The sequence below is a fragment of the Mytilus californianus genome, unplaced genomic scaffold (genome assembly GCF_021869535.1).
Source record: "Mytilus californianus isolate M0D057914Y unplaced genomic scaffold, xbMytCali1.0.p SCAF_2, whole genome shotgun sequence".
Taxonomy (NCBI): Eukaryota; Metazoa; Mollusca; class Bivalvia; order Mytilida; family Mytilidae; genus Mytilus; species Mytilus californianus.
In genome coordinates, this window is record NW_026262668.1 from 132,717,878 (window position 1) to 132,742,770 (window position 24,893).

The following is a 24,893-nucleotide window of genomic DNA, read 5'->3' on the forward strand; positions in this document are numbered from 1 at the left end:
TCAACTCACTTAAATGGGTTTAGAAAACTACCGTTATTTTCAGGCCCTTCAAACTCCTCCATAATATTTTTTTTTAATATTTATGACCGATTGTTTTATAATTAAAATTCAGCAGTAAACTATATACACTCAAAAAAATTATGGCATCTGTAAAGCATATTATTGTGTGCGACTTTTGCAAGTAGGCAATAAATCATACTGAAAATGACAAACTCGGTTCTTCTTTTTATTAATATAACAACAGCTTCAGAAAATCGAGAAAATACTGGTGCAAAATAAGCTAGAAAGGGATAAACACATAAAAAAAGTATCTGCCAAAACAAGTTGGTTTATAGTATTTTTAATTACTGTTGCCCCACAACACATTTATCAAGTTTTTTATGTCAATAAAATAGCTTACCTGTGTGGTTCCATTGTTGAACTCTACAACAAGATCATCTTTAATGTCAATCTTTTTACCATCCTGTTCTCTCAAGGTAACATTATCATAGTCCGAGTCATTTAAGTATTTAAGCAAGTCTGTGGTTGTCTGAAATGCTATCTTTACCTACAACATTTATTCAACTCAGAGTTATTCTTATAGGTTTGTGTAGTCTGAAATGGTTGTCTTCAAATGCAAGAAATATTCAGTTAACACTTTAACAGATTATAACTTACCTAAAACAATACAATATATATAATTTCTTGTAATATAAAGTAAAACGGTTAATATTAAAAATTCAAAAAGAAAAAAATTTATACAGTTCTTCTGGCATCTTCGCTAGCCAAGGGTTACGATCCACTTCCCTCCTCTCCACCCTTGGCGGATTGAGATAGAATTTCGGAGACACAAGGTAATGATTTTCATTGGTTGCAGTCGAAACTCACTGCATCCAATCAAAAAGCGCCTATAACATGATCATGTGTAAATGTAGAAAGTGTATGTAAACAATTGCCACATGCTTATTGTGCAACAAGTCTTTACATCCCTAAACATACAACTATATTTTGTGGCAATTCGAATGTTTTTAATCAACTAATAGAAGTTACTGTGTATGTTTCTTGCACAAATGCGTTAATGTCAACGTATATTTTCGTTTCCTGCTTTACCAAGTGTGTAGAATTTAGACGCTACCGTGTTTTTACCTCCAAATTAAAGAGTTCAAGTGCTACCATTGGTCAAGAATAATGTATTAAGAATGGGAGTGACTTTAATCTACCGATAGATGGCGCAACATTGTTATCACAAATGTTGGTTTAATCTGCCAAGGGTGGAGAGGAGGAAAGTGGATCGTAACCCTTGGCTAGCGAAGATGTTCTTCTTGAGAAGAAGGTTCAAACAAGAAAATTCATTCCAAGAATTCTATAACATAAGCTACTTACTGGTAGATTGTGTTGTGGTTTTAATGTCTTGAATTCTATAACATAAGCTACTTACTGGTAGATGTTGTTGTGGTTTTAATGTTTGGAATTCTGTAACATAAGCTACTTACTGGTAGATGTTGTTGTGGTTTTAATGTTTGGAATTCTGTAACATAAGCTACTTACTGGTAGATTGTGTTGTGGTTTTAATGTTTGGAATTCTGTAACATAAGCTTTAGTTGATTCTTCTCTGTTTGTTGAGGGATCTAAATCAACTAACAAGAATGGAGGTTTGGATATCAGCCTAAAGGCAAGTGGACTCTCTGTCTGATTAGATAATATAGCTCCCATTACTCTAAAACTCTCAGAATGTGTCTACAAAAAGAATGTTTATCAATCAAATTATACATTTTAGATTGTATGAGAGAGCTTGATTTTAATGGTTATGAAAATAATCTATTAATTTAATGACTTAAAAGAAAGCATAACGACAAAGGAAAAGAACTTGAGTGCAAGGATGAATGGGTATACAAAGGGAATCTAGTATAGAAAAATTGTATGATGCTTTAAAAATCAAGCTTACATTTCCCTGACTGTCCAACATTAGATCACTCATAGCAGATCTGTATCTCATGCCCTCCTCGTCCATACATTCCATACTTAATCTGAAATAAACATTCCAAACATTTATTCATTCCATACTTAATCTGAAATAAACAATCCAAACATTTACTACCAATAAACAACTTTTTCCACATTACACTAGCTGTCTACCTGTTGTATTGTTCCCAGTTGTACTTTTATCGTAATACAATTTATCACAATTTTTTGGTTCAAATAAAGACTTTATTATTTCTTTTATCTTTTGAAACTAATTTACAGTACATGTTGTAATAATATATGGTTAAAATCTTTGTTCTTATTCAAATTTCTAAATGCAGAATTTTTTTTTAAATGAATTTGATTTATAAAGGGAGGTAACTCAGATAATACATTTTCATAAGATTGTACTGTAATTATTTTTTTTTTCATAATGTAGCTTGAAAACAAGATAGGTGACTACATTCTTCTTTTTTTTTCTTTATAAAAATCTTAATACAGCTGTCTATTATTCATTGAAGTTCTTTCTACTGGATCTTTTCTGTAGCTTGAAAACAAGTTATATTGCAAATACATTATATTACAACTTCATAAATAGCATGATATAAATTTTATTTTGGAAATTACAATGATATTTTTACTTATTTTTCTAAATAATCTTATGGCAACTATGAAATGTGACTTGTCTGGTGAAGGATTGCACGCAATGGAAATATTGTCCTGTTATAAATGAAACTGTCATATGAGAAGAGTGTCCTAACTCATGAGGGGTCAGATGCGAACTGCTGTGTGGAGTACATAGTACTGAAATGATTTTACCACATACCTGTAACTAGTCAAATAACATACAGAAGTTAATCTCAATAACACCACTATTATGTAAAACAGCTAATTTTCGCGAGTAGAAAATTACAAGAATATAATTCATCACAAATATGTAAAACTTTGAACTTTCCTATTTAACTACATCAAGCAAATTTGAACATTGCAAAATATATCGCTGCGAAGTGGGCAAGAAAGGGCTAAACACTAAAGTATCTGTGAAATAAGTTGGTTTACAGTATTTTATAATCTACTCACAATGCAGGTTTAAGATGAGCAGCCATATCAAGATGGAGTGGATTAACTTCATATCCTTGTTTTCTTGTTACTTTATTTTCAACATTCGGATTCTGCAAATAAACCAATAGTTACACTAAGAAATAGAAATAAACATTCATAGCTAATCATTGCTATACATCGACCGAAACATTCGTTTCAAACAGTCTGAATACTAAAGAATTTTATATAGGTAATTTATAGAAGGATATGTGGGATTGTTTTAAATAAAAAGATAGCATAGTTTTGTTGTATAAAATTCTGAATCCAGTATCTTCCTTTTATCTTGATAATTAGCCTCAAACTTAATACTACCAGTACGTAATAACAAAGTTATATATTCTCTGCATACAAAGATGTTGATTATATTTTTTCCCATTTTTTGGTTTGTTTCTATGCACTACATTGTGTCTTGTATCATATGTATACAAGGTTTACGATAGGAGGCACTGTGTGTTATGATTTCTATGATTTTATGTACTCCATCAAAGTTAGCTTACATCATACCTTATCTAAACTCATATGGGCAATGGCAAATCCTTCACAGTCCATTTCCTGTGTGACTACTTCTGTTGGTAGTGGTGTAAATGTGATGTTAACATTGGAGAATCCTCTAGCTGGTATCACCTTTGGTATAAAATTATAATAAATCAATCTTCATATCTGGTGAATATGACTGTTTCTGGACCCTTGCTTCTAAGTACTTTTTGTTATTCCACTGATCAAGAAGGGGAAGGTTGAGTTAAAAAGAAGCTAATGTAACCCTTCCACATAATAATTTATCTGTAGGGTCCTGGAAATTAACCTTGGACATTGTTGGAAGAGGTTGTCTGTACTTAACCAGATTCTTTAAAAAGTCAGATCTCTGATAGTCTCTGTTATAGTAAATTAACCACTTTTCTAGACTTGAGGCAATCCAGAGCTTGACAAATTGTTTAGACACTGTCTATTGTTGAAGATTGTATGTTGACCTCAATATGTCTATGTTTTTTGTGTAATCAGGTTGCCATCAATTGACATATACCCTCAATGGCTTCTTCATAAATATGCATGATCTTCAACTAAATTTAAATCATACAGAATTTATTATATAATCTTTTTGCAAATAAATTCAGTTTAAAATTATCAACAATTTACTACAATAAGTTGGTTTCTGTTTACAAATGGTCTTCTTGAGATATTTCTATTTTCTCAGATTGTCTTACCAGTCAATAATTTAAAATTATTTTCTGATAAAATGTATGAGTAATTGCACATTTATATCTGAGATATTGGTATCTGTAGTCCAGACAGACTATATTTATATCTGAGATATTGGTATCTGTAGTCCAGACAGACTATATTTATATCTGAGATATTGGTATCTGTAGTCCAGACAGACTATATTTATATCTGAGATATTGATATCTGTAGTCCAGACAGACTATATGCATGAAACTATCCTTTATAACAGCCCTATTCATCAGTCAGAAACATTGCTTTTCTGTCCTTTTAACTGAAGAGACATTACACCCATAAATGTGTACTTACCAGTTGTTTAGCTTTTATGTTGTAAGGCTCTTGAGCTGGTACCCCTTCATGAGCTCTATAGAAAAGGGACACTACATTAAGTCGGTTTTCTTCCTCCTTGACCTCTAGCTCTACCTCTTCCTCTTCCTCTTCCGAGTCTTCTTCAAGTTCAACGTGTGGTTGAGAACGTAGTGAATATTTGGAGTGAACTCTGCTGACTAGCGGTGAAGAATCAGCTGTGTCTGGAATCATATCTGTCGGCATTCTCTTGATAGGTTCAGGAGCTGTATATACAAAGACACAAGATAAAACTCACATTTTGATTGATTGGAATCTCAAGTTTAAAGATTTACTTGCAAACAATATGCTAAAATTAAAAAGCCAATAAACAAATTAAAATATATGGAAAACAACCAACCCCACTCCCTACAACAATTCTTCTACATGGTTATGTATTATAAAATATTTCACTCTCATTGGTTTTTTAAGTATAAATAATTGATAATCATTTCTTTAGTCATCTTTGTTGAATGGAATAATTATTAACTTCCATTACCAGGTACATGTATTTTATTGCATAGCAATACATCCTTCATATCATAAACCATGCTATAAAAATTACCAAAATGCATCACAATACAGTATCATAATGGTAAATCATTAAAGCTTAATTTGTACATGTTATGAGCATCTGCACATGGTTGATGGCCATATGAAGATCTCTAAAATTTCATTTTAAAAAATTGGCTGACTCCCTTTATTTTTTTTATTTTTTTACTACTATTTAGGATTAGATAAGGTTAAGGTCATGGTTTAGGAAGGGCAAAGGTAGATCTATAGTTAGAATTAAAGTTTGGTTAGCAATATGGTCTAACTAAAAGTAATAATGGGGTTCTGAGGGTACCATATGGTTTATATCCCCCAAAGTAGGCTAATATATTCTGATATACTTTCATAGCTGGGTTTTTGGCTCATTAACATATACTCCACTTCTCTCCTCCTTTCTACACATGTACCATTCTTTAGAAAATAATGGAGTTTTACTATGACATATTAAAGCTACTTTTTTATGTCCTCGTCATTAATACTTATATGTTGGTAATGAATAGATAAAAACAATCAATGATCTTCACCATTAGTTTTTTTTTCTGTTTGAAAATTTACTTCCTGAAAATATTAAAATTTTGACAGGCAAGTATCTAAATATATAGCTCCAAGTACGTTAAAACTTTGAAATAAGAGGTTTAACTTTATTAAGTTATCAAGGTAGTAATCCTTTTGTATTTCAATATCAGTTATCTACATGGATTTCCTTTTACAAGCTTTAAATATTTAATCATCAAAGTTCACCAATACTGCAACACAGTGAGAATACTAGTGCCAAAACACTCAAAAACATATTTCTACTGTGGCAGTTTTAAAACTAAATTTCTGATTATTTTTATGAAATACGCAAATAAAATATTCACAAACTTTTAAAATAGAGCTGTGTATTTATTAAAGTAAATTTAGCTTGAAGAAATTAACAGCATCATTTTTATTTTTTTGTAGATGGTAAAATGTATTGAGATAATAACATGAGAGCCATTTGATAATAGAATTGATCAAGTGACGGTAAATATGTATAATCTTGGTATAAGACATAAAAAAGAGAATCTAGATTATATAAAAAGAATATTATTTTGTTGAAATTCTAAATGACACAAAGAAAGAGACTTATATAGAATATCAATAGAACAAAGAATGAAAATGATGAAATTCTGAACTACATCTAGGCTTTTATCTGCTTCAGACATGGCTAAATGTCTGCCACTGACATCTGAGGATTTTATGGACAAGTTGTTACAAAAAATCTCACAAATATATATCCTAAAATGTTATTGTGGTTTATATCTCAAATGTGAAAATTGAAGCATCACCTGAACGTGCTTAAAACATCTCACAGTGAGCCAAATCTGATATCATGCATAAAAATGAATAATGAAACACACTGGTTCCCAACTGGATAGTCTGACCTTCCACTAAATATAATCCAAATTTATTTGTACCATGATGGTGGAGGGGGGGAATACAATACTTTCTTAATAATTTTCCAGTGCATACAAAATTTTGTAAATGTCTACAATAATTTATCATACAAAACATGAATTAAAAGAGAATTATGTAAAAAGTCACCACTGAGGTGAGGTAAAAAATATGTTAATATACTGTTATTCATGTCTTCCGTTTGTTAAAATTTCCTTCCAGTTTCAGACTTAAGGATGTACTTAGGTGAAATTAAAAAAATCTAGAATTTAAAATTGACACTATAAGTCAGAAGAGCATTAGTTAAGGAACAAAATAAGCTAAAAATATTGATAGGTTATAGAGCTCCTTTTCAAGATATTTAATTTTTTTTAAATGGCGGCAAAAGGCTGACTTCTACTTTTACCTTATATTTGCATTGGTATTATTTGGGTCTCATATCGAAAGAAAAAAAATATAGAATCTGCTTAAATTTTGGTAAATGTCCTTTATGAGCTATTGAAATCTTTTATGAAAAGAAAAAATGGGTGTTATGGGGCAAAATATTTTACCCTGTATGGTAGGAAAAAAACCAAGGAGTCTGAACATCTGACAAAAATTCCTAAACCTGAACTAAGTACATCCTTAATCTATCATAATATCAAGCAGGGAACCAGATTGTGTGATGATTCCAGCTTAAGCTTGTGGATGCATGCAAAAGATGAAATTATTTCTTTGGCAATAATGTTCTTACCCGTTTCCTCTTCGCCTGTTATAGATTATTGTAATGTAAATATGCAGCAATACCAGCAATAAACAAATTCTAAACCAGGAAGGATTTGTGCAGTTAACACTTCATTAATCTTTTAACATTCAGAAATGGTAAAGGTGACTTCAAATCTAAATTAAAAGTTCTACATAATAAAGGAAGCAAGTTTTTTAGGCTGAGAATGTGCACACGTTACATAAATGTTTTTTAGGAGTGCATCTAAAACAAAAGAAATATTACTGAAAATTCTGATTACCATAATTTGTTTGAAATAAACTGCTAAGTGATTTGCTAAAGTTTAATACAAACTTATACTGAAACATATTTTGCATTGTTTTTGGGTGAATGTTCTAGTGTTTGCTATATCATATTAAAATTGATCTACAGTTAATTTTAAATAGTGAAATATAATGTTCTTTCTTCCAACGTACTTTGCCATGGTGGTATAATTTCTATTCCCTTAGTATCTCTAGGTGGGAAAGCATTACCAAAGGCTATCATCACATCCAGTATCTTGTTGTCTTCTTCAACAATATTGTATGTCTCCCAATCTACCCGGATATCTGTAAAATTAAATATAAAACGCTGTATGACTCACAGCCTACTCAGATTTCTATGAAAGAACAAATAAATTTTATATTTTCCTACACTGTACGAATATTGTTTTTATCCTGCAATTTAAACATATAGTTTTTTTTCATCCAAGAAGTTGTGTTTTTTGTTAAATGAAATCAACACAACTAAAATGCAGACCACATAGAGTACCCTAATTTGAACTGTTATGTAAACAGTAATTTGAAAATTACCATTCCCTTGCAACAGATGCAAGATACCTGGAGACTATAAATGTACACTATACCTTTATCGCGTCATGTTATCTGTCAACCTGTATTTGTACAGCAGAAAGGTCAACTACAGGATAAACTATGATATTCATTCACAAAAGAATAAAATAATGCATGTTTTTTTTAAGTCTTCTCTGACAACAATTAAAAGAACCTTTGTGAGCATGGTCCCATACCCAACGCCCCCACATTGTCACAGGGCAAACAAAATTCTATCGGATTCCCAAGTTCAATGACTCACAACTCTTACAAAAGTCAACTGATAAAAATTTCTTGTGGATATGCACATTTACATATTATGTCCTTATTATCTACAAAGTTTCATAAAATTCTGTTGTGTGGTTTCAGAGGAGTTGCAATGACAAACTATTGCAGTAGTATATTTAGGCCCAAATTCTTCAGTTCAAAGGAGCTTAATTCCTAGAAAAAATATTGAATCATAATTTTCTGTCGATATGCATATCTACGTAGTATGTCCTAATTAACTACAAATTTTCTTGAAATTACGTAGTGTGGATTCAGAGGAGTTGTGTTGACAAACTGTTGCACTAGTACATTTAGGCAAAAACTCTAAGTTCAAAGGGCATTACTCCTACAAAAAAAGTTGTCAATATGCACATCTACATAGTATGTCCTTATTATCTACAAAGTTTTATGAAATTCTGTTGTGTGGTTTCAGATGAGTTGAGATTACAAGAACAGGACTGATGGACAGACTGACAGACTGACGTACAGACTGACAAAGGGACAGACAGACGGACGGGTCAAAAACAGTATAACTATGCAACTTTGTTCCTTTGGTTATAATAATTAATCAAATTTACATGTTTCCAAGAAAATTAACCATAAAGTTTATGAAGTTAAATATACAACACTGTATTACCCAAGTCTATTTAGTCAAGTAACTGTTTAATGTAAGACCATTACCACAATGTATTTACTCTCCCAGTCTATTTGGATGCCAGTAAAAATTCAAAAGTAATAAGTCTCACAGTCTGCTTGAATATCTGTAAAAATTAAGATTTTCCAATATATTCTGTAAATATCAGTTATTTCATTAAGCATTCACCTAAATGATTTCAGCTCTTGGTTTCAGCTCATAAAATACAGATAACTGCTATCCACTTGTAAAAGTACACAACTAAGTGTTAGGTTTACTGCATACACATAAGCTAGTTTGTGAACCAATGTTCAAATGTTTAATGACATATGATTTACATGAACTTACCAAAAGGACTGATATTGTTTATTCTCATAGATCTATTTATAGGTGCTACTCCTGACACATGGGTACCAAATCTGTAATATGCAATAGGAATAAATGAAAGAATTCAATTAATAAAGAAGATACAAGCATTCATAAATGCTGATAACGGCAAAAGCAGTTCAGTCTAATGATGTAAAATAGTCATAGGGTCTGTAACTTTACCTTAAACAAATTAATGTAGAAAATAAAACAATAAATTCAGCTACTTAAAAAAAAACCCAGTAATAAACAATAACTCTTAAACAATGTATTGCAAAAAATAATATGCTGCATGCAGTATAATTATAATATATCTTTTGTTCAACTGTTAGTGTAAAATTAATTTTCATGCATGTTCACTTTTCGTGCTGTTATATTTCATACATTTCTATATGACAAGATTATACTGGTTTATTAGATTGTCACAATATATAACAGTCTCTGATCTGTATGATATATTATTTATTTTGCTACTTTTCACTGAGTCCTCTTTTGATGTAAGTTTCTATGTTAAATGATATGCTTTCAGTTCTTTTAATACTTCAAAGTACTGTTAGCAACTAATTTGCTATTTTGTTTCTGGAAATGTGAAAAAAGAAAATTATGACTTTTGACATCTTGAATATATGCCATTCAATATAAAAATAAAGATATGTGGTATGATTGCCAAACTATCCCAAAAGTTCAAATGAAGTGGATGTCAGCAATTATAGGCAACCTTACGGCCTTCAACAATGAGAAAAATCCATACCGTATAGTCAGCTATAAAAGTTAACTTTTGACAAATCAAATCCAGATATAACACTTACTGCCAATGACAGAAATTAGAAAATATATATTATCAAGGAAGACATTATTGAAATACTATTACATGTTTGTACAATTCAATTTGTTTAGTAAAAGACATGAACTAATTAAAATTAACAATATTGTAAATAAAAACAACAAATTTATAATACAAATATATTTAATTCACAACTGCATCTTACCTAGTAAAATATCTGTTGAAAAGTATTTTATAATCATATATTTATGTAAGAGTGGCATTTCATTAACCTCGATTCTATACAAGATACTGAAATATGGCTTTATCTAGAATCCTCCAGAACTTCGACTACTTCCCAGATTGATGATTGATATTTTCTTAATGTCCAGTGGCAAATATTTCATGCATGTTCAGGACGAGAACAAATTGAAAATAAATACAATAGGTTCTGTAATTCAGGCCATCCAGGATGAAGGTCGGGGAAATTTGAACTACCACTGGAAAATGAGGGTATCTAAGGACTTCTTAAAGAGTTGTTGCAAGGGTTCTTAACAGTCAGTGAGCGTGACACTCTCTAAACGAGGCATCAGATTTAACGTCCCCATTCTGACTCGACATTGCTGCATACTTGAACATCCAACACAGACAAACGGATGCCCCACTTTAGTAAGGGTTTTTATAACCGGTCGGATGAAGACCAAAGTGACCATGTTTCTATTCCCCAGCCACCTTCAGGGAACTGCTTCCTGTAAGGTTTATAGGAAATAAAAGAAGAATGTGTCTGAGGATATGAATGCCCCCGCTCAAGTTTTGTAATTTTCCAAGTTAAAAAGGGGTATACTCTATAACCGTAAATAACTCACTGCCCAAATTCAAACTGTGAGTTTTTGGTTCTTAGCATTGTGTATGAGTTTCATAAGATTTGGATGAGTAAAACTTAAGTTAAGAGTGCAGAAACCAAAATGGGATGAACGGACAGTCAAGGGTAACACTTAATGATAAATCCTACTTTGTAAAGAATCACTCTGATTCAAACAAAAAGTTCTCTGAAATTGACATTATCAAGATGCTTGATTTCTTGATTGACAACATATTTGTTACGTTTGGAGGACGTGTTTTTCAACAGACTGTCGTAATTCCAATGGGAACCAATTGTGCCCCTCTTCTTGCCGACTCGTTTCTTTATTATTATGAGGCTGACTTCAAACAGGAACTTCTTAGGAAGAAAGATAAGAAGTTAGCAATATCCTTTAACTTTATGTTCCGCTATATAGATGATGTTCTCTCATTAAATAATACAAAATTTGGTGACTATGTTGAACGAATCTATCCCATCGAACTAGACATAAAAGATACTACAGATACAGTTAAGTCTGCCTCATATTTTGACTTACATCTAGAAATTGACAATGAGGGTCGGTTGAAAACAAAACTTTACGACAAAATAGATGATTTCAGCTTCCCAATTGTGAACTTTCCATTTCTATGTAGCAACATTCCAGCAGCGCCTGCATACGGAGTATATATCTCCCAATTTTGATACGATATTTCCTATCATGATTTCCTTGATAGAGGATTGTTGCTCACAAGGAAGCTATTAAACCAAGAGTTCCAAATGGTGAAGTTGAAATCATCCCTTCATAAATTTTACGGACGCCATCACGAGTTGGTTGACCGTTATGGAATAACCGTTTCACAGATGATATCGGATGATATCGGATATGTTCCTTATGTCGTAACTACAATACCCTTCTCTTTTCACGAATGTGACCTACCGAATTAGACTATTTACCGGATTTGTAATAACATAAGCAACACGACGGGTGCCACATGTGGAGCAGGATCTGCTTACCCTTCCGGAGCACCCGAGATCACCCCCAGTTTTTGGTGGGGTTTGTGTTGCTTAGTTTTCTATGTTGTGTCATCTGTACTATTGTCTGTTTGTCTTTTTATTTTTGGCCATGGCGTTGTCAGTTTGTTTTCGATCAATGAGTTTGACTGTCCCTCTGGTATCTTTCGTCTCTCTTTCTTAATGCCCAGTAGAGCAAACAGATTCAATTTGTACCCCTTTAATTGATCAATGTTTTTCAACTTCCTTTTTTATCTTATTTAAAAATTGAATGGTCTGATTGAAAATTATTTTCTGGTTCTACCCTTAAGAAATATTCCCAACTGATTCCTGGTTCATATGATTGACTTGTCTATAACTATTGAAGTTATACAGATATATTAATGGTTACCTGACAACTGGTTTCTGTTCATGTTTAGCTGCAGTCATTTGGAAGTTAAGTGGACATCCAATGACATTCATACTGACTGGTATACAATGTGTGTCCAAATCTCCAACCTATAAACATAGTACAGTATGGACTTAATTTACCTATCATGTACCACATACTCAATCCTTCTACCAAATGTTTGTGTGTTATCATTTCAATTCATGCAATATTTTTATTATATTAAATTTTAATTATATTTATTTATAATCAGTCACATGTTTATAACTGTTAATTAACCAAGAGCTATTGACTGTTGTCAAAGCACGAACAATTGGCATTATGTAAAATATATCCAAAAAAAATCACCTTTACACAGATATTTGCATATGCATACTTTTTATAAATGTAATCCTAAAAATTTTCAAACCTTCAACTTTTAGCATGCAGCAGAATACATAATTTGGTTTCCTCGAATGTTTCCAATACTCATCGTTATTATTTAATGATTCTCAGTCAATCAATGAAAATGAAAAATCAAGAAAAAAGCTGATATACAGTGTATAATATAATTCTGGCTTCTTCAGTCAGTGCTATGGGTATTCAATCAAACTTGCAATCTGCAGAATCAGTTTTCACCATTACCTCATAAAATCTTTGTATTATTTCAATAAAATCAAACATGTGTCAGGCTCCCATAACCCTATTTGTATTCACAGGTAATTATATCAGACTCCATAACCCAAATTGTAATCACAGGTAATTATATCAAACTCCATAACCCTATTTGTATTCACAGGTAATTATATCAAACTCCATTACCCTATTTGTATTCACAGGTAATTATATCAAACTCCATTACCCTATTTGTATTCACAGGTAATTATATCAAACTCCATAACCCTATTTGTATTCACAGGTAATTATATCAAACTCCATAACCCTATTTGTATTCACAGGTAATTATATCAAACTCCATTACCCTATTTGTATTCACAGGTAATTATATCAAACTCCATTACCCTATTTGTATTCACAAGTAATTATATCAAACTCCATTACCCTATTTGTATTCACAGGTAATTATATCAAACTCTAATTACCCAAACTATATTTATAGGTAATTGTATCATAAGTACTTTACTCATCCACACTAAACAAAATGTTAACCCCCCTCCCCCCATTTTAAAGTGTGCCAATATCAGTTCTTCAAGTTTTACATAATGTATTGTAAAAGTTGGAAATTCCCATCAGTTTATCTGTTTGTTATTTTGACATAACTGTATATTGTTCTTGTGAGGTTCCCTCAAAAGTAGCCATTACAAATGGACATTGATTTTTATTTGATATATCTTAAAGTTTAGAACATTTGTTATTGCTTCTTCTCTAGAAAATTAGTATGGATGAGTTTAGTACCTCTGGTTACACAATGTAAAAGTACCCTGTGGTTTATACATTACCTTTTGTGGATGATAACTGTGGTAATACTGTTAAAAGTAATTATATGGTCAATTCTTTCCTTACTGTTAATATCAGTATATATGTTTGTCCAATGGACACTTAAATATAATAAAACAATTTTATTTTTAGGTTAGCTTGCTCTAACATCCTCTAATTTGCTTTGGATGGGGTGTTTCTCTTCACTGTCATTGAATTACATTAACAAACATATTTATCTGAACAAGGACCATTTACATTCATATAATTTCTTAATATCAATTATAATTACTCAATCCTCAAAAAGGGATGGTCAGAACTATAATACAAAAGGTCAAAAGGTTAACCCAGTAGCATGTCATATATATGTTGTCATGTTACTGTTCTCCATTTACCACCAATATAAAAATAGGGAGATATGATTTGATTGCCATTGTGACAACTACGACCTTTAACAACTATCCATAGATCAAAGGACATAGATGCAAACAAGTACAAATCACCGAAAAACCCTTCAATAATGAGTAAAAAACCTCTTATATCAATCATTACAGGCAATTTTATTAAGATTATACAGAAGATTTTCTTTTTTTGAAAGTACTGCATGGTGCCTTAATTGAGTCAATTTTCTTAATGGTGTTGGGTGATGATTTTCTTTGCCTGAATTTAAGAATGTCATTATCGATGTTGTGTAAAGTAAAAGCAGTAAAACGTGTTCGAAGGGGGATTACTCAAACTTATCTTTGTAAATTTGGATTTTTATAACAGAATCGTAGAGCAGTTTAGCCATTGTTGATATCAACAAAAATGGTGAAACATGGGAAAGAATAGTCAAACAACACAAAAAGAGGCCATAATAAATATAATTGAAAGGGGTCATGAAGGAAGCAGTGTTGCGAAAAGCTTAGGTAAAGGTAAATCCACAATTTCCAGGCTTTTGAAGCATTGGCAGATGCATGGTAATACATGTACAGAATATGTGCCTCAAAGCAGAAGGAGAAAAACTGTCACAAAACGGGCAGAAAACATTCTGTCAAGGATGGTGAATACGTCTTGTCATTCTAACTTAAAGGATATCACAAATGAATTGAACACATGTACACCTGCAAAAGTATCCAGACGAACTGTCCAAAGAAAATTACATGCATTAGGGTACAACAAAACGAACTGTATGGAAGATTTGATTTTGATTTTTGATTTTTGATGTTTTAACGCCACTTTTAAGCACCGCTTTTGGGCTATTTCGTGGCGGCCAGTTTTTATTGGTGGAGGAAGCCGGAGCACCCGGAGAAAACCACCGACCTTCGATAGGAAAACTGACAATCCTAGTCAATTAAGATTGGAGTGGAGTGCACCCGCACGAGCGGGGTTCGAACTCACAACCTCATTGTTGACTGGCTAGTGATTACAGTAGTAACTACTTAGACCACTCGGCCACCGAGGCCCCTCTGTATGGAAGAATATTGGCTTTTGGGTTGTAAATCAAAAGAAAAGAGTTGCTTGGTGCAGCAGTAGACTTCATTGGACTGTTAACAATCAGTGGAAAAAGTTATATTTACAGATAAGATGATGATAGTGATCAAACCTGATGGTACACTTAAAGCTTGGAGGAAATCAAATGAAATTTGGAGACTAGAATGTTTAGGATAAGTTGCACAGAGACCATCCACCAATCTTAAAATTTTGGTCTGGAGATGTCTCATATATAATGAAGTTGGTACATTAGCTATGGTAAATGGTAATATGAACTCTGATAAGTATATAGAAATACTTGATAATATTTATGGCAAGTTGTAACCAAACATTTTGGCAATGAACCTTATCTATTTCAAGATGATTATTAATGCACCCGGTCATCGGTCGAGGGCTGTAGAAGATGGAAGAGTCAAAATTAAATACGGCAACTTACCTGGCCTGCACAATCTCTAGACTTAGGTTAATCGAAAATATATGGCTTCTGATGAATGAAATAAAAAACGACTTTATCTAGTTGTAATGTTGAAGACCTAAAGCCTGAATTATTGCATGCCTGGTTAGAAGTGCCATTATTTTATATTCAGAGACTTTATTCAAGTCTTCCACGTTGCTGCAGACAAGTTCTTGTTCAGAAGGGTGGCATAACAAAGCATTAAAAGTATAAAACTTGTATTGTGAGGTTAGTTTTTATTCAAAGTTCATTCAACATTTTAGTTCTTTTTGGCATCCATTAAAAAAGTTGACTCATTTATGGCACTATGCTGTAAAATGCGACAGTTGACCAAAAATTATTTTTTGTGTTATCTTTGTAATTACCTTGATGTTGATTGTGTCTGTATATGATCCCCACATATCACTATAAGCTGTTATTTCAATCAATTCCTGACGATATGGCTGAAGTTTGCCTGATGCTGGTAGTGCCACAAATGAGGCTCCAAGTCCTTGTACTAACATAGCCTGGCATAAATCTAAAAAAAACAGATGCATAAAAGTTCATCCCAAAATAATACCTCAACCTGGAATATTAATATAGCCGGATTTTGAAAGTCAGAAATCTTGTAGTTACTAGGCAGAGCCACATGTGATGCACATTATCTTTATATATGTATTAACATAACCTACAGAACAATGGTGACTGTTGAAAGTTACAGACATTTTGATATCTTTCCTGGAATAAGTAAAACACTTACAATATGATAAATAAACCACAACTAACCTGCCCTAGCTTTTGCCGATGTTTTGGCAAGTGGGTCTGCGAGATTTGGTGTTTTGTTTAGTAATGACTTCCTTGTACTGTAAGAAAAGAGAAAGTTAATTTAAAGAAAATATAACTGTGAAAATCAGGGTTAATGTTTGAATATGTTGTGTATGTATAAAAATAAGGAGATGTGGTATGATTGCCAATGAGACAACTATCCACGAAAGTTCAAATGATGAATGCCATGTTTCATGCTGCCCAGCTCTGAACTGTAGTAGTAATTCAAATATTGTATGATGTCAGAGGAGTGAAATTTAGATTTTTGATTTGACTGGGAAATCATGGTTATCCATTGCAACAAATGTAAGAATACATTCATCTCTTATCAACTGTTTTATTACACAAGTATTCTCATAATTTATAATACAGTAACTTATCATTATATACAATACATGTGTACTGTCATGTTTTTATTAAAAAAAATATAATTATCGATTTGAAGGGTTGGAATATAAACTCATTTGAGCATTAAGATACCAGGTTGACAATATAAGGTACAATACTGTAAACATCATGTTACTTGCTGCCTCAGATATTCAAATAGTTATGTCCCAACAAATTCCACTTATCCAGATTCCCTTGATCTCCCTTGTATAACAATTGCTGACCTGGTGCACATTGAAAATAAGTTAACTGGTAAACTAATAATTCGATTCATATAAGTAGTAAATTACCTTCTATTAGCTTTGTCTTGAGGAGGTGTCGGAGGTTTGGCAATGAAGTAGTCTGCACTAATACTATAATGGGCAGAGATAGCAGACTCATTACTAATATGGAGATATAACTTAGGGGTTGTACCAATCAACACTTCACCGAAGTCTAGCTTCTCTGCACATCTGAAAAAAAAGTTTAACAATCAATGCTGGGCTCTACCATTGTAATAAGTCTATACATTCAATATGATCATCAAATATGGTAGGATACAATATTTATTCACCCTGGAATTTGACATTGGCTGAACCTATGAAAAGGTTTAAGGATTTCCAATATGAAATATCTGGAATTCATGAACATAGGTACCACAAAAATAAAAGCCATCAAATAATTTTAAATATGTGTAATCATTTCCTTACAGTTAACATTACCATTTCATTTTTTGGGGGGTAAAATCATATGGAAGTTTTGAAAATGTGAGTTACTCTCTTGTGAGATATAAACTAGCTCACATGGTTTACAATTAATCTTTTTATATTTATATCAGTTTGTTCATATTGAAATCCTAAAAGGTAAGATGAAGTATTCCGTAAAGATGTGATGATTTTCTGACTTTGATGGAAGAAAGAGACCCAAATATATATATTCATAGGTTTCACAAAAAAAATTTAGTTTCTTTTTGATTGCTCAAATAGAAAATTGCAGTATAAACCTAGATAAAGTGGACTCTGTTGACATTCTGTATGAAGTTGGGAATCCTTAAACAACATCAAATAAATCTAGATACCGTGGAAGGGGCATTTCATGCTCTTAGTAAGGAACTTACCGAGGATTATTTCCATCTGTTGACATTCTGTATGAAGCTGATAGTCCTTTAACATCAGCAAATAGACCTAGATATAGTGGAGATTCTATCCCTTCAACAAAGCATGGTATTCTAAGGTCTGAAAACTCTCCCTAAAAATAAAATATTTCCATTGTACAATACTCTTTATGCTTTAAAAATAAAGAACCCAATTGCTCAGTGTTTGACAATGGCTATTTTCATTGACAATATGCTGCCATGATGCTGAACTTTAAGGGAAGATAATTTAGATAACAATATGGCTCTGGATCCTTGTCTGGTGACAATTCATTCTGGCATATCATTTGGAACACTGTTTGTAATTCATAGAAAAAAAAGTCACATGTCCGTTCTTTTGAAAACAAGAAATTTGTACTAAAGCTTAAGATCTTAACAGTTATTAGGCAATACTTTATTTTTTTTTATCAAAATTGCATAATAATATCACTAAAACAAATGATTAAAGCAATTTAAGAATTTGGAAGGAAATGCTAGCTCTCTACTAGGTAAAAAAAAACATGGCGGCAAATGTAAGCAAAAACCGGTGGAATCAACATTTTCTCTTATTTCTTAATACTGTATAATCTGACTGCTTTCTGGCAATTCGAAATTTGGTGTAAAAAAACTGAGGATACCACATGACAGAAATTTGGTACTTACACTCCTAACAGCTCTAAAGTTTACAGTGATGGCTTTCTCTTCCCTGGGATTTATACAACCTTTCATTGGGTCAAGCTCAATTTCACAGTCTTTGGCATGCTCTCCTTCAACCTGAAATAAGTACAACATTAACTACAAAGGATGAATAAAGCAAACAGACATTATCTTAAATGACAAATAACTTTTGCCCTTCAGCAGTCTATAAAATATTTTACTTCAGTCAAATCAATTCTGTGTAAACTGCATTTGAATTCATAGTCTAGGGATTGACTTGACATTCATAAAAAAATAAATAGTAAACCATTACAAAATTTGAAATTTGATTTTAAACTTTTCTTCCAAAGCAAAAGACATATAAATATGTAAGCAAAACATTTTATGTGTACTCACCTGACCCCATTTAAACTCTGTAGCAAGAAGTGTTTGGTTAACAAGAACAGCCTGGTACCTTACTGGTACCTGTTTGTAAACATCTTCCATGCAAATCTCACAAGATGACAGACATACCATAGGTGACTGTACTTCTCCAATGGCAGATATGTTACTAAAAAATTTATATATAAATCCAAGAACAGAAATCTCTCTAAAAAAAATTCTTAAATAAATGTACAGTCAAACCTGTATTTAACCGTCACTCTTTGGAATTATCAAAAGTCACTGCTCAAGAGAGTTGACCTTTTAAACGAGGTTCCAAAAAATTCTAATTCCAACATGGCTCGTACCTGGGATCAGGACAAATTGTTTTTTCAATCAGTAGAGTTATCGTACTTGTGAGCAGTAAATTAAAATTTGCAGATTTCGGTGCTGTTAATTTGAAGAAAAATTTAAAGTATGTTAATATTCGTGGAGAAATAAGTCGTTGATACGGTTTTCAATGGAAATTGAAACTAGTGGAACTGAGGGAATTCTTATGGGTTTCGACTCTCATTTTGACCTCGATACTGATTTAGTCATAATTATTATGATAGTTGAAACATTAAAATGACCGTAATAAAAAGTTGAAATGAGGATTTCATGTGGAAATCAGGTGAGCGCTGAGACGAGTTGAATTATATAGAGAAAACGTTTGGGAGGTTCTGAAAGTGACCATTAGAGGCAGGTGACCGCTGAAATGAGGTGATTGTTCAGACAGGTTTGACTGTATTTCACATGATTTTACTATTTATATATCTTTATTAATGATTCATGCTTAGTATTTGTATTATGATTCACAAAATTTTAAATCACTGGAATATTTACTAAGCATGCATACATTTAAATATTGTAAATTACTGTTACATCAGATGCTTGACAAAGTATGTAATTTATTAACATGTTTAATTGTTTAAAGAGTTGTTATTTAATGTGTTCTGTGTACAGATAGTAGGTAAGCTTTTCTAAAACCAACTTATTTAAGCACTTTAAATGTTTTAAAATTCTGCAGATAATGTGTTAGATCATATACTATAGATTTATACAAAACCATGTGTTGCCTTTAGTGTACTATGTATAAGGTTTTATTAAATAGTTTACCATTCATTTCCGTCCTCAACAGTAACTTCAAAAACTCTCTTGACTGACTTGATAGCTGTTGGAGTGAATTTGATAGACACTTTCAGCTTAGCTAATGGTTGAACCTCTCCACTTGCCGGTGTAAACGTAAACTCACTTACAGCCTAAAAACATACAATTAAGGAATTTGTTAAAACAGAAACAGCTTCCTAAGATGAAATTTTGTAACATTTTCAACAGGTAACTTGTATCTATTCAAGAAATATAAAATGAAAGCATTTTTAATTACTGTTGTATGAAGTTAAGGTAGTAAGTTGATAAAAACATAAATATACTACAAAATGATTTTTCCGCATTGTAGGTCTAAAACCCTGTATTCCAAGTTACATCTTTACTTAATAGAAAAGCAGCAAACTTTCATCAACTCTTTAAACAAGAATCTCTGATTTATGAATGAGAATTATAAGCCAATCTGTGAACAACTTGCCATTGGATCGTCAGATGATGAGAACACAGGACTATCTTGTATGCTCCATTTGGTAATAATCTGTGACATATTCATCAGTGTTATTTCCTTTGTAATACTCTGGCCTAGTCGAATCAGTCCAAAATTTATATCAGGCTCTTCAATGCGTAGCTCTGGTCCCTGAAAATTACACAGAAGTTGGTTCAATCATAAAAGTGTAGAAATTGTTATATCGGTAGTTTAAATGAATTTTAAGAACAGCAAAATAAACTCTTTTAAAGTTTTCAGTCACAATCAAAACAATAATTACCTTTTCCCTATGTCAGTATGTACTCGCAGTGTAATAAGAATTTTTGCTGCTTTTTCAAAAGTCAAACTGGCTGACAGATAAGATTCTTACCTTTAAGGGGCATTAGCTACGATTTAGACAAAAAATTAAAATACAATTCTTTTTGTTTCGATTATTAATAAAAGCGGAATTTTAAAATAATATTGCGTTATAATCACTTTAATGAGTCAATTTGGGCCAAATTTGTCAAAATAAGCTCAAAAACATCGCTGATGTATGTATGTACTAGGCCTGCTCAGCTATTAAAAGGAAAAGAATGTCAACATTGAAAAAGCTACAAGGGTGAACCATTTCATTGACTGATTCAATCCACAAAAGTCAATATTATACAGGTAAAAACAATGATTAACATATTTTTTTAACCTATAGCATGAAATCAAACAGACCTAGAAAAATCCATTTGCACCTCTAAATGATCATGTATTACTGCTCTAGTTTAACACTGTCACATTATAATTTACAGCTGTTTTATAGATGAATACAGTATATTACTTATTTGACCCCATAAAATATTACTTTGAAATCAGCCTCCACATGAAGATGTAATGGTTCGTCCAGATTCATGACATAACAGTAGAGATTGTCGATGACTTTACCAGGTTCAGCACCAGTAATACTGATCTCCATATCCATAGCCATTCCAGGATCTGTATGAGAAATTTATAGATCAAGTACATTAATTAGTTCATTAATCTAATGACTTTTCAATGCTCACCATTTTACATTTAAGCATCTATATTCTGCAATGCACATGTGTAGCATCTAGATTCTTCAATGCACATGTGTAGTATCTAGAAAAGATTTCTTCTCAAATAGTTCTAGAATTAACAGTAAGTTTACAGCTTTTGCTTTCTATTGCAAACCTAAATGTACCTTTGGGATGAAGAACAGCAATACAACCACTGTTCCTTTCCCTCTTGTCAAGTTTATGCAGAGATTTTTTTTGGCATGAATGTATACACCATAGTCTATAGCTATCTTTCCCAAATAAAAAAAAGATCTAGAACAATAAGTATATCAAGACCTAACTCTTGTTTCTTTTATCATAATCTATTTTTAAAAATCATTTTGTAACAGAAGTATTTCCAGAAGAATTTGGATTACTCCAATTTTAATCTCTAAACAACAGGTGAATTATTTAAGGTGAGCTCTGGCAGTTAGTATGAAGATATTTCATGAAACAGAAAATGTACAGACAGCTAATTAATAAGGATAATAATAAGAAAATATTTTAAAACATCATTCAAACATTTGTAATGACATTGTTATTGAAGATGTATAAATAAGATAAATAGATTTAAGTTCATACCAAGTTCCCCAAAAGGCGGCTCCACTTCTAATATATGTTTTTCGTTACATGGCTGCCATGTAAAAGTTATTGTTGATCTGCTGTGATTGGCCATCTGCAGAGTAAAAATCCATCTTTACAAAAAGGCAATGATCTAATGATTACCCAATTAAAATTCTACTGTTTAATATAATTATCTCAAACCATATTAAAATATCAAAATGAATAAATCAGAAATATAACCTTGAATACCTTTGACCTGAAGCTGAAATATGGATTTTTTTCAAACTATAGTAAATAGATGATCAAAAGTTTCCATCGATATGTTTTAGAGTAAATTGAGACAAGTTTCTTTCCTGATAAACTTACAGCAAATAGTTTTTTGACAGTAGTTCCCACCAAGTTTTGACCTGGTATATGAATAGCATAAGGATGAAGAACAACATTCAGTGGAATACTGTTCCCCTTCACTTCTATTTCTAATGCTGTGTAATCTCTACTCTCTTTCACTGAAATTAGATAACATTCACGTTAAATATTTTCCTTCAGTGGAATATTTATCTCTTTCATATTTCACCAAAATCATGAATACACACACTCTGGACGTTTAATTACATACATGTGCATTAGTATACCAGGATATCTTTATACACAAAGACCTTGTATCTTTCCTTAATGAAGAAAATTATTTTCAAATCTTACAATTAATATTTTACACAGAAAAATGCATTTGCTGAATCAATAATTAATCTAAAATTATAAAATTGCACTGTAAGTTCTCATTGTTTTCTACAAAAGCTGTAACTAAAAATATAAAATAAGAAGAAAAACTATTGAGAAAAGTCTTTATCTTACCATCTGTATTCAAGATTATTTCTGAAACACTGTCATCAAAGTTTTCATCATCCCCATGTTCAGAGCTACCTGCCTTTGATGATTTAGCAGATCCACCCTCACTGAAGGGAGGAACTTGTTGTAACTGCATGTGCAATACACTGTGGAACTCATTCACCTGGAAAATTATGGAAGTTATGGTACATTTGAAAAAGTATGCAATAAAAAAATTTCCTTTAACCCATTACAAGATTCTTCACTGATTTTTAACAAAGTTGGTATTGCATGTCAGAAAAAAATTAAAAATTCTGTGCATACATCCTTTTTTACTTTAGGGCTGTTCAAGAATTAAATATAAAGGAGGGGGGAGGGGTTTGAGGGCCATGCATATAATTTCAATTCGATTATTTTCTATAATTTCTTTAGGCTATCTTTTTAAACTAACCATCACCCATCAAATTTTAATAGAAGTACCTTCTGAACCACCCACCCCCCTAGAACAGTCCTTAATTTATTTTAGTTGATGTAATAGTTAAAGAACTTTAGGTATATACCCATCCTTTAGTTACCTAGTTAATTGTTTAGTACATGTAATAAGCAGGCTTTTCACAAACGAATTCAAAGTAACCATATTTTATTACGGCACAATATTTAGTCGCAAGACATAAATAATTTTTTTAACATTAAATTTCAAATGTGCCACCAATCCCAAAACAATAAAATATATATGAGCGTCCTGTATCCATATTATTTGGAATTCTATTTATCTAATACTTGCATCAGGTGGAGCAAATATTATTCTGAATTCTATCTGTCCAATACTTACAATGGGTGGAGCAAATATTATTTTGAATTTTATCTGTCCAATAATCAAAATGGGCGGGGCAAATGTTATTTTGAAATCTGTTTGTCCAATACTTACAATGGGTGGGGGGGTAGGACCTTTATCGGGACTCCGGGATCGGGTGTTTTAAGCTCGGGATTTCGGGATTGATCCTTTCGGGATCCGGGAATTCTTTTTTCGAATTTCGGGATGTCGGGATTTAAATTTTTTTAAATTCGGGACATCGGGATTCCATGTTTTTAAGCCCGGGATTTCGGGATCAGGACCCCCTCCTACCTTTTAGCTGTCCAACTCTTACAATGGGTGGAGCAAATGTTATTTTAAATTCTGTTTGTCCAATTCTTACAATGGGCATGGCAAATGTTATTTTGAATTCTATTTGTCTAATACTTATTATGGGCGGAGCAAATGTTATTTTGAAATCTATCTGTACAACACTTCCAATGGCCAGAGCAAATGTTATTTTGAATTCTATTTGTCCAATACTTACTATGGGCGGAGGAAATGTTATTTTGAAATCTATTTGTCCAATACTTACTATGGGCGGAGCAAATGTTATTTTGAAATCTATCTGTACAACATTTACAATGGGTGGAGCAAATGTTATTTTGAATTCTATCTGTCCAATACTTACAATGGGTGGGGCAAATGTTATTTTGAATTCTATCTGTCCAGCTGGAGGTAGTGTACCATTAGGAGGATGAACACTGAAGACAGAATCTACATCTGGTACCCTGTCTATCTTCCTACCCTCCATCTCCTCTGGGTCAGACATATCAGGTTTATAGATATTCCATTGGAATGGTAATGACACATTTCTGTAAAAAAGATTTTGCTTCATTTAAAAAATATTTTGAAACACTTCAACCAATCTGAGTTAATCAAAAGCTGATAAAAT

At 32.1% G+C, this 24,893-nt stretch overlaps 1 protein-coding gene across 5 annotated transcripts in view; it reads right to left on the reverse strand.

Moving 5' to 3' along the window:
* The window catches only part of LOC127731072 (deleted in lung and esophageal cancer protein 1-like), a 42,774-nt gene that overhangs the window by 3,561 nt on the left and 14,320 nt on the right, over positions 1-24,893 (reverse strand). For 2 of the 5 annotated variants that reach the window (XM_052239934.1, XM_052239930.1), the window contains 24 exons: positions 24,630-24,813; positions 23,173-23,329; positions 22,687-22,826; positions 22,339-22,432; positions 21,546-21,676; positions 20,702-20,860; positions 20,236-20,378; positions 19,114-19,267; positions 18,724-18,834; positions 18,046-18,176; positions 17,240-17,401; positions 16,524-16,600; positions 16,124-16,275; positions 13,855-13,881; positions 12,419-12,525; positions 9,395-9,465; positions 7,753-7,884; positions 7,307-7,321; positions 4,570-4,832; positions 3,547-3,666; positions 3,022-3,113; positions 1,925-2,006; positions 1,528-1,716; positions 401-547 (listed from right to left, as the gene is read on the reverse strand). In XM_052239934.1, the coding sequence (XP_052095894.1) occupies positions 401-547; positions 1,528-1,716; positions 1,925-2,006; positions 3,022-3,113; positions 3,547-3,666; positions 4,570-4,832; positions 7,307-7,321; positions 7,753-7,884; positions 9,395-9,465; positions 12,419-12,525; positions 13,855-13,881; positions 16,124-16,275; positions 16,524-16,600; positions 17,240-17,401; positions 18,046-18,176; positions 18,724-18,834; positions 19,114-19,267; positions 20,236-20,378; positions 20,702-20,860; positions 21,546-21,676; positions 22,339-22,432; positions 22,687-22,826; positions 23,173-23,329; positions 24,630-24,813 (3,040 nt within the window). The remainder of the gene's footprint in view (positions 1-400; positions 548-1,527; positions 1,717-1,924; positions 2,007-3,021; positions 3,114-3,546; positions 3,667-4,569; positions 4,833-7,306; positions 7,322-7,752; positions 7,885-9,394; positions 9,466-12,418; positions 12,526-13,854; positions 13,882-16,123; positions 16,276-16,523; positions 16,601-17,239; positions 17,402-18,045; positions 18,177-18,723; positions 18,835-19,113; positions 19,268-20,235; positions 20,379-20,701; positions 20,861-21,545; positions 21,677-22,338; positions 22,433-22,686; positions 22,827-23,172; positions 23,330-24,629; positions 24,814-24,893) is intronic. The other 3 variants (XM_052239935.1, XM_052239932.1, XM_052239931.1) reach the window with 2 other exon arrangements.